The sequence below is a fragment of the Euleptes europaea genome, chromosome 4, assembly GCF_029931775.1.
Source record: "Euleptes europaea isolate rEulEur1 chromosome 4, rEulEur1.hap1, whole genome shotgun sequence".
Lineage (NCBI taxonomy): Eukaryota > Metazoa > Chordata > Lepidosauria > Squamata > Sphaerodactylidae > Euleptes > Euleptes europaea.
Window position 1 is genome coordinate 15743730 of NC_079315.1, and position 11140 is coordinate 15754869.

At 45.6% G+C, this 11140-nt stretch overlaps 1 protein-coding gene across 1 annotated transcript in view; it reads right to left on the minus strand.

The window, feature by feature from the left end:
- The window catches only part of GSR (glutathione-disulfide reductase), a 47582-nt gene extending 38024 nt beyond the window's left edge, over positions 1-9558 (minus strand). The window contains exon 1 of the mRNA XM_056848931.1: positions 9385-9558. Coding sequence (XP_056704909.1) covers positions 9385-9558 — 174 coding nt within the window. The remainder of the gene's footprint in view (positions 1-9384) is intronic.
- Between the last annotated feature and the right edge of the window lie 1582 nt (positions 9559-11140).

Below are 11140 nucleotides of genomic sequence, written 5' to 3' on the forward strand. Positions count from 1 at the left end.
CCCAAGGTCGCATACCTAGGCCTGGGAACTCAGCTCCTGGGAAACTGTATTCATGCGTGTAATCTCCCGCCTTTCCTGCCTTATAATATCTCCCAGCTAGTGAGCCTTTCATAGCTGTCATTTTATTCGTTTGCACTGTATGCCTATTTGATCAGTAAAAGCCATCTGTTTGGACTCTATATGACTTTGTGGTGATTTCTGGTTCTGTGGGCCAAGGGCTGACACCATTCCGTTTCTCCATATTCTGTTCTAACTGTGGCCTCTTGTCCAGAGTACAGGTTGCGCATCAAAACGATCAGATGTAGTGGCACACCCATTTCCTTTAAAACCAGCCATAGCTTTTCATGATCCACACAGTCAAAAGCTTTGCTGTAATCTGAGACACGAGCTGATTTTCTTCTGAAATTCTCTTGTATGCTCCAGTAACCAGCGTATATTTGCAATATGATCTCTAGTGCCTCTTCCTTTTCTGAAACCAGCTTGATCAGGCATTTCTCGTTCCATAAATGGTAACAGCCTTTGCTGTAAGATTTTGAGCATCACTTTACTTGCATGAGAAATTAATGTCTTCTGTATAGACTTCTGTATAGTTCTTCAGTGTATTGTTCCCACCTTTTCTTTATTTTGTCCTGTTCAGTTAATGTGTTTCTTTGCTGATCTTTCAGCATGCCTAACTGTGCTTTAAATTTCCCTTTGATTTCTTGGATCTTGTGGAACAGATCTCGTTCTTCCTTTTTTGTTGTTCTCTTCTATTTCTTTACACTGGTTATTATAATAGGTCTCTTTGTCTCTACGTGCGAGTCGCTGGAACGTAGCACTTAGACTTTTGATTCTATTTCTGTCACCTTCTACTTTTGCGTCTCGTCTATCTCTGGCAATTTTAAGAGTTTCCTCAGACATCCAGGTTTTTCTTTTCTTTTGGCTACGTCTGAGTCTACAGCTGCAAAATAAAACAGAAGTCCAGTGACACCTTCGAGCAGGGGTGTCAAACACGCGGCTCGGGGGCCAGATCCAGCCCCTTGAGAGCTCTTTTCTGGCCCGTAAGTCAGCCATAGCAGGAACCCCCCTAATCCCGAGGTGTCAAGGATCAAAGACGGTTAAATACAAGATAACACAATAAGAGTGTTTTAAGCATGTCTGTATTTTAAAGTAAAAAATAACATCATTAACTGGCTATGTCTGTGTCTTCAATAAAGTTTGTACCTCCTGTACCTGGCATTAAATTTTATGGTACACATGGCCCAGCCCAACCAAGTGACATTTATGAGTTATCCGGCCCTGCCTTAGAGGCTTGACAAAAACTTACTCCCGCGTAAGCTGTCGTGAGCCAGCATTTATTTCATCAGATGCACAAAGTGTACACCTATTAAAAGGTAAAGGCAGTCCCCTGCGCAAACACCGGGTCATTACTGACCCATGGGGTGACGTCACATCCCAACGTTTACTAGGCAGACTATGTTTATGGGGTGATAATGTTTAGAGGGTTGGTTTTATTTGATCGACTGCTCGATGGTATGCCAATAAAGGTACTGAAATTTGTTTATGGGGTGATTTGCCATTGCCTTCCCCAGTCATCTACACTTCATCCCAGCAAGGCAGGCACTCATTTTACTGACCTCGGAAGGATGGAAGGCTGAGTCAACCTTGAGCCGGCTACCTGAAACCGGCTTACCACTCTGCGCCACGGGGGTGCCTATTGGGTGTGTGTAAAGTGCCGTCAAGTCGCAGCCGACTTACGGCAACCCCAATAGGATTTTCAAGGCAAGAGACGAACAGAGGTGGTTTGCCGTTGCCGGACTGACCCTGCTTAGCTACTGAGATCTGGCAAGATCAGGCTAGCCTGCGCCATCCGGGTCAGGGTGTACACCTATTAGGCCGGCAGACTTATATTCAAGGCTGCAAAGCAGTTCTGCCTATTCAGCTGGGAGTAGGTCTTACTACTCTGAGTGGACTGGTTACTCTTCTGACTGGCTCTTAAAACCGGCCTCTCTTTGTAATCTCTCTCCTCCCTCCACCCTTTTGTGGTTTCCCTTTAATACAAATGCATCTGCCTAATGGATATGCACTACATGCGTCTGATGAAATAAATTCTGACTCATGAAATCTTATGCTGGAACAGATTTTGTGAATGTCTGAGGCGCCTTGTCCAATCTGCAAGACCTGAGCAAAGCTGTTAATAATAGGACATTGTTTTTTGTTAAAGTTTAATCTCTTTTGTGAACCAACATAAAATAACAACACACAAACGTACATAATCATCATGCTACAGTTTACATGGAGCTTACCTTTGGTTTTTCTTTTGAAATTACATCTCAATAATCAGCCTCTAAATTACAATGCTCTATAAAGTCTTCATATCCAGTAATATATTTATTGGAAATCCATACATAACCTAAATCGTTTTTATTCTGTTTTTAATTTAATTCTATTCTTAATTGTTAGCAACATAATTAAAGAAAATATTCATTTTTATTGAAATTCTGACATAAGTCTATTATGTATCAAAGGTAGTTTAGTCGTAGTTGCATATTCTGTTAACTTATTCTTCCATTCAGTTAATTCGTAGCGTGGCCATAAGTCGGAAGCAACTTGACAGCAAATAACACACACAGGGGTTGCCTATTCTTTACTCTATGCATGGTTTTTTTAGCCTGGTGTTGGACTCATGGGCCATTTATGCTTGGTAATTAGTGGCGCGTTCCAGGCTGAAGTGCCCCGCTAAACCGTCATTCAGGAAGTGACTGCGAAGCCGGCGCATACCTGCTTCACATTTCTTAAGAGCCCCTTTAACGCGACCTTTTGTATTTGCTCCGCCACCCCCAAGCATTCAGTGAAGGAACCATGAAAAATCACAAACGCGGCTTAGCTGTGCAAATGACCAATGGCTATGCAGAGAGAAGGAGCAGGCGAGCGGGGGGGGGTGGAATTTCTCCTTTTGCATTGAGACTGTGAATAGGCATTTTAAAGGTCGCATTTTTTAAAAAGAGCTTTGAGCGAGAATCAAAATTGACTCTGCATAAGGCAGCAGGAAAAGAGGAAGACCCAACAAGAGATGGACGGACTCTATAAAGGGAGCCCCGGCCCTCAGTTTGCAAGATCTGAACAAGGCTGTTAAGGATAGGAAGTTTTGGAAGACATTGATTCATAGGGTCGCTATGAATCGGAAGCCACTTGACGGCACTTAACACACACACAATTGTGTTATGTTTTATGGAGTTTTATGAAATGATGTATTTACGAATAAGACTTTTAGCCTCTGAGCCTGGTTTTGGCCGGGAAGAGAGCAGGTTATAAATCAAATAAATAAATATATTTTAAAAGTCACTAGGCATATGCAAAGCCCTCACACACACACGAAGCTGCCTTATACTGAATCAGACCCCCGGTCCATCGAAGTCAGTATTGTCTACTCAGACCGGCAGTGGCTCTCCAGGGTCTCAGGCAGAGGCCTTTCCCATCACCTACCTGCCTGGTCCCTTTAACTGGAGATGCCAGGGATTGAACCTGGGACCTTCTGCATGCCAAGCAAATGCTCTACCGCTGAGCCACGGCCCCTCCCTCAGGTGTGCCCAAGTCATTCTTTGGATCCCGGCCACTACTTTTAGACATAAGCTGTCTGGTTGTGTAAGCAAAAATAATGCAAAAGAAAACAGTGGGTGCAGCAAACAAGTCAGTGCTAGCAGCCATCCAGTAGAGCGACAAGCTAACTTCACAGCAAAACTCAGTTTTTCCTGTACAACTTATCTGTGACATCACCTTCAGACCAAAAAGATGTGGGAGAATTTAAGGCAAATATAAACACATCTTTCCCCCACCCCCTCTGGTTTAAACTGAGTCAGGCCTCAGGTCTAGCGTTTGTTTTTAACATAAGGGCTAGGGACCTGATGTATATTTGTATATGTATATTTGACTTGCTGTGACTTGCCCCGAGCCCCGCTGTAGTGGGTGGGTGGAATATAAATCTAAATGTAACTCAATAAAATAAATAAATCATGATAAGCAATGGGAAAAAAGAATAATAGTTTGAGCATGTGCCTTTGGGCCTCCCCAGATAATCACAACCATAGGGCATGGGTTTCCCGTCAACTTTCAACCATGGTACCTTTCTGGTTTAAGGAAGACTCATGTTAGTTTAATCTCCTTCCAAACTATTATTTACTTTATCTATACCCTGTCTTTTCCCCCAGTGGGGACACAAAGCGGCTTACAATGTTTTCCTCGCCTCCATTTCATCCTCACAACCACCGTGAGGTAGGTTCAGCTGAGAGTGTGTGACTGACCCAAGGTCACCCGGGAAGCCTCCGTGGCAGAGGAGGGATTCAAACGTGGGTCTTTTGGATCCTGGCCTGACATTCTAACCATTATGCTATACTGGCTATAAGGATGCTTGTGATTGCAGAATAAAAGTGGTAAATGCAAAAATACTAAGTGGTATTTTTGCAGAATAAAAGTGGTAAAAGCAAAAAAACATAATGGAATGGATGCAAGACATTAAATCCTGTTATTGCCAAGGGGGGCGGGGAGACCTCCTGTGTCTTTTAACAGCTGCCTGGTAGGTAGAAATCAAGCAAGCAAAATTTTCACTGGGATAGGGTTACTGTTATGGGGAGACCTGCGCCTTGTGAATTTCTGCACATGAGGGAATTCAAAAAAATGCAAGCTCTCCCAGAAAAGGCTCTAGTTTATCAGTATGGAGCATAGACCCCCTCATAAAAACATAAGAAAAGCCCTGCTGGATCAGACCAAGGCCCATCAAGTCCAGCAGTCTGTTCACACAGTGGCCGACCAGGTGACTCTAGGAAGCCCACAAACAAGGCGACTGCAGCAGCACCATCCTGCCTGTGTCCCACAGCACCTAATATAATAGGCATGCTCCTCTGATCCTGGAGAGAATAGGTATGCACCATGACTAATATCCATTTTGACTAGTAGCCATGGATAACCCTATCCTTCATGAACATGTCCACTCCCCTCTTCATGCATTCCAAGTTGGCAGCTGTCACCATATCCTGGGGCAGAGAGTTCCACCATCTAATTATGTGTTGTGTGAAGAAATACTTCCTTTTATCTGTTCTGAATCTCTCACCCTCCAGCATCAGATGACCCCGAAATTCTAGTAAAACAGGATTACATGGAAGGCATAGGTTTTGTTACAAACGCGTTGAAACTGTTTTATCTGATGTAACTCATATGTCATCTTGAGCATGGTGGCTTATCTGATATAACTCGTATGTCATCTTGAGCATGGTGGCTTAGCTCCCACCCCAACGGCAATCCAAAGCATCCTTTTCCTTCTTCCTACATAAGTGAATGGCTGCCATTCACTCCTGTAGGGAGAATCCTGTACTTGAGGACACCATAACAGTGAGAGCAAAATTTACAGTGCATTCCAGGGTGGTGTGCTCCTCAGCTAACAGGATCCCACGAGGGAGGGCATGGGTCTAACATGCATGGAGGGGAGAAGTATGTGGGGGAGTCATAAAAACATACCTACCTTTGAACCCGTGGCCCCATTTGGCTATCACAGCTAACAGCCAGTGATACACTTACCCTACATAAATCTGTCCAATCCCCCTTTGTAAAACCCACCAAAGCTAGCAGCCATTCCATCTCGTGGCAGTGAGTTCCACAAGCCAACTACCCCTTGTGTGATATAAGACTTTCTTCTGCCTCACCTAAATGTACAGCCAATCAAGACAGGAGTCCAGCAGCACCCTCAGGAGACTAGCAAAATTTATTCCAGCATAAATTTCCCCTGAGCCAGAGCTTGCCCGTGAAGCTGCCCTCAACTCACAAAACCTTACAATAGTTTGTTAGTCTCTCCAAGGGCGCTTTCAAACATGCTGAACAATGCACTTTCAAACAGGGTTGCCAGGTCCCTCTTTGCCATCGGCAGGAGGTTTTTGGGGTGGAGCATGAGGAGGGCGGGGTTTGGGGAGGGGAGGGACTTCAATGCCATAGAGTCCAATGGCCAAAGCAGCCATTTTCTCCAGGTGAACTGACCTCTATCGGCTGGAGATCAGTTGAACTAGCAGATCTCCAGCTAGTACCTGGAAGTTGGCAACCCTACTTTCAATGCACTTTGTAGCTGGATTTTACTGCGTTAAGCGGTAAAACCCACTTGCAAACCATCATTAAAGTGCATTGAAGGTGGATTGAAAGTATATTATTTGGCATGTGTGGAAAGCGCCGTAAGGTACCACTGAATCCCTTCTTTCCTTTCGCTGTATCTGGAACGACCTCCAGTTAGTTTCCAAGGGTGAGCATTACAGGAAAAGGAACGTTGTTTCTTTTTACACTATGCACTTTGGTTGACCTCCACCATGTTGACTTCCTCCACCTTGGGGAGCCCGAACTGGGTCAAAAGGCGGCAGGGCCATGTTGCAAATAAATAAATAAACGTAGAAAGGAAATGCAGGGCACTTTCACACATACTGAATAATGCACTTTCAATGTACTTTAGTAATCATGGGCGAAAACGCTTGGGAGGTTTTGTCTCCGGGACCACTAGGACTTTTTGTTCGGTGCAGGGACCCCAAGGTTCAAAATAAAAATTCCGAGAATTTGAAAATAAACTTTAACCATAACTGTTAGTTAAACACTAAACTTAGAATAATATTTGAATATATTTTTATAATAGAGAACTTTTAATTGAAAATATTAATTTATTATGGGTTTATAACTTTGTTTCACGGACCTTAATTTAGTTCTCGCGGACCCCCTAAATTAAGGTCCGCGAAACTGGTTGGGAACCAGTGCTCTAAATGCACATTTTCCCCAGCCAAATTCTCAAAAATTAAAAAAAAAGCCCCCATGCAGAGTTTTGAGAATTCAGATGGGGGAAATGTGCATCCAGAGAGCAGCAAATCCAAGGCAAAACCCTCCCGTGTGTTTTTGCCCAATCGCTAAAGTACATTGAAAGTGCATTATTCAGTTTGTGTGAAAGTGCTGTTTCCCTTCCACGTTTATTTATTTGCAACATGGCCCTGCCGCCTTTTGACGTCATTTGCAAGTGGACTTTGCCATTTCACACAATAAAACCCAGCTATAAAGAGCACTGAAAGCACACTATTCAGTTATGTGCGAAAGCACCCTTAACTGGCTTATATTGGTCATTTATGCATGGGAGGTTTCGCCTCGGGTTTGCTGCTCTCTAGATGCACGTTGCCCCCACCCAAATTATCAAAACTCAACAATAAGCCCCCATGCAGAGTTTCGAGAATTTGGATGGGGGTAAAATGCATCTAGAGAGCGGCAAACCCAAGGCAAAACCTCCCAGGCATAAATGGCAGTTCCCTATTAATCCGAATTGCCTGTTTAAAAGGCCATTTATGCACAGGAGGCTTCGCTTTGGATTTGTGGCTCTCTAGATGCACATCGGGAAGGCAGCATGGTACAGCCCGATCTCGTCAGATCTTGGAAACTAAGCAGGGTCAGCCCTGGTTAGTATTTGGATGGGAGACCACCAAGGAAGTCCAGGGTTGCTGTGCAGAGGGAAGGCACCTCTGTTAGGGGGTTACCGCACTTGTATTCCCAGCGATGTATTAAGAGTTTGAAAATTTTATAAAAAATACTGTTCACACTTTATATGTATTCCCACCAATGTATTAAGAGTTTGAAAACGTTATAAAAAATACTGTTTGCACTTTGTTTGGCCCCTTTAGCTGTGAAGACGTCTTCCAACCATTTATAAGCCGTGATATCCAAAAACCCTTTTAAAGCGATGTTTCTGACAACATTTTCAAACTCTTAATACATCGCTGGGACTACAAAGTGCGGTAACCCCCTTAGTCTCTTGCCATGAAAACCCCAAAAGGGGTCGCCATAAGTTGGCTGCGACTTGATGGCACTTTCCACACACACACACACACAGATGCACATTCCCCCCCATCCAAATTCTCCAAACTCAACAATAAGCCCCCCTCCCCATGCAGAGTCTTGAGAATTGGGATGGGGGGGAAATGTGCATCTAGAGAGCGGCAAGGTTACCGCACTTTGTATTCCCAGCGATGTATTAAGAGTTTGAAAATGTTGTAAAAAAAACATCGCTTTAAAAGGGTTTTTGGATACCACAGCTAAAAAATGGCTGGAAGACGTCTTCACAAGCTGAAGGGGCCAAACAAAGTGCGAACAGTATTTTTTATAACGTTTTCAAACTCTTAATACATCGCTGGGAATACATAGAAAGAGCAAACAGTATTTTTTATAACGTTTTCAAACTCTTAAAACATCACTGGGAATACAAGTGCGGTAACAGCCTAAGGGGGTTACCGCACTAGGTATTCCCAGCGATGTATTAAGACCATGGTTATACAGCCCGGATAACCTACAAGAACCAATGAACTCTGACCGGGAAAGCCTTTGACAATATTTTGATGTATTAAGAGTTTGAAAATGTTATAAAAAACATCGCTTTAAAAGGGTTTTTGGATGCCACGGCTTATAAATGGTTGGAAGACGTCTTCACCACTAAAAGGGCCAAACAAAGTGCGAACAGTATTTTTTATAACGTTTTCAAACTCTTAATACATCGCTGGGAATACAAGTGCGGTAACCGCCTAAGGGGGTTACCGCACTAGGTATTCCCAGCGATGTATTAAGAGTTTGAAAACGTTATAAAAAACATCGCTTTAAAAGGGTTTTTGGATGCCACGGCTTATAAATGGTTGGAAGACGTCTTCACCGCTAAAGGGGCCAAACAAAGTGCGAACAGTATTTTTTATAACGTTTTCAAACTCTTAATACATCGCTGGGAATACATAGAAAGTGCAAACAGTATTTTTTATAACGTTTTCAAACTCTTAATACATCGCTGGGAATACAAGTGCGGTAACAGCCTAAGGGGGTTACCGCACTAGGTATTCCCAGCGATGTATTAAGAGTTTGAAAACGTTATAAAAAACATTGCTTTCAAAGGGTTTTTGGATGCCACGGCTTATAAATGGTTAGAAGATGTCTTCACAGCTAAAGGGGCCAAACAAAGTGCGAATGGATTTTTTTTAATAACGTTTTCAAACTCTTAATTCATCGCTGGGAATTCAAGTGCGGTAACAGCCTAAGGGGGTTACCGCACTTTGTATTCCCAGCGATGTATTCAGAGTTTGAAAATGTTATAAAAAACATCGCTTTAAAAGGGGGTTTTGGATGCCACGGCTAAAAAATGGCTGGAAGACGTCTTCACCGCTAAAGGGGCCAAACAAAGTGCGAACAATATTTTTTATAACGGTTTCAAACTCTTAATACATCGCTGGGAATACCTAGTGCGGTCACCCCCAAAGGCGAAAAACCTCCCGTGCGTCTTCGCCCAAGGGGCAGCCGGCCTGCAAAAAGCCCCCCAAAACCCACCCGGAGCCAGCCCCCCCTCCCCCCCTCCCCCGGACTCACGCAGGTGCCCCCGAGCGGCCCTCTTTCCACCACGGCGGCCCGGGCCCCCAGTTCCGCGGCGCGCCGGGCGCTGGCCAAGCCCCCCGAGCCGCCGCCCAGCACCAGGTAGTCGAAGGCGGCGGCGGCAGAGGCCGAGGCCGAGGAGGAGGAGGCAGGCGCGCGGAGCTGGGCCATGGCGGGCGGGGAAGCGTCTCTGGCGGCGCTGAGGAGGAGGACGACGACGCCTGGGCGCGGCCCCCTCATCCCGCCCGCCGGAGGTAGGCCCCGAGCCCTGCCCGGAGGTCGGCTCTCGGGCCCTGCCCAGGCCGGCTCTGGTTGGCTGAGGGCCCGGCAGGCTCTCGGCAGGCCGCTAGGCCCAAAGGCGAGGCCTAGCCCGAGGGCGGGGGCGGGGGAGCCGGTAACGGCCCTTCGCGCCTGGGCGAGGTTGGCCTGGGATTGGCGGCTCTCTGCGCACGCGTTGCCCTGACGGCCCTTGAGCCCGTCCGGTCCCAGAAGCTAAGCAGGGTCGGCCCCGGTTAGTATTTGGATGGGAGACCACCAAGGCAAACCAGGGTTGCTGTGCAGAGGAAGGCACTGGCCAACCACCTCTGATAGTCTCTTGCCATGAAAACCCCATAAGGGGTCGCCATAAGTTGGCTGCGACTTGACAGCGCTTCACACACACACACACACACACAAACACATTTTAGGGAGCCCCGTGCTCAGCTGCAGTACTGCAGTCAAAAGCTCTGCTCACGACCGGAGTTCGATCCCGGCGGAAGTCGGTTTCAGGTAGCCGGCTCAAGGTCGACTCAGCCTTCCATCCTTCCGAGGTCGGTCAAATGAGGACCCAGCTTGCTGGGGGTAAAGGGAAGATGACTGGGGAAGGCCCTTGGAAAACCACCCCGTAAACAAAGTCTGCCTAGGAAACATCGGGATGTGACGTCACCCCATGGGTCAGGAATGACCTGGTGCTTGCACAGGGGACTTTTACCTTAGATGCACATTTCCCCCATCTGAATTCTCAAAACTCTCCATGGGGGGTTTATTTTTTAGGGCCATTTATGCATGGGAGTTTTTGCCTTGGATGTGCCACTCTTTAGATGCACATTTCCCCCATCTGAATTCTCAAAACTCTCCATGGTGGCCTATTTATGGCCATTTATGCCTGGGAGGTTTTGCCTTGGATTTGCCACTTTTTAAATGCACTCCCCCCCCCCCCCGGTCCATATTCTCAAAACTCAACAGTAAGCCCCCTATGCAGAGTTTTGAGAATTCGGATGGGGGAAATGTGCATCTAGATGGCAAATCCAATGCAAAACCTTCCATGAATAAATGAGTTTTGAGAATTCGGATAGGAAAAATGTGCATCTAGAGAGTGGCAAATCCAACGCAAAACCATGCATAAATGGCCGCCTGGGAGGTTCTGCTTTGGATTTGCCGCTCTCTAGATGCACATTTTTCCCCATCCAGACACTGAAAACTCTGCATGGGGGTTTATTTTTGAGTTTTGAGAATTCGGATGGGGAAAATGTGTATCTAGGGAGCGGCAAATCCAAGGCAAAACCTCCCATGCATAAATGGTCTGATACCTAACATGTCCCTTAGATCAGCCTCTGTACCAGAGGATTGGAGAATGGCCAATGTAACACCCATTTATAAAAAAGTTCCAGGGAGGACCCAGGAAACTACAGGCCAGTTACTTAACTTCTGTTCCAGTTAAATTAATGGGAAGCATTATTCAAGATAGAATTGTCAAGCATATAGAAGGGCAAGC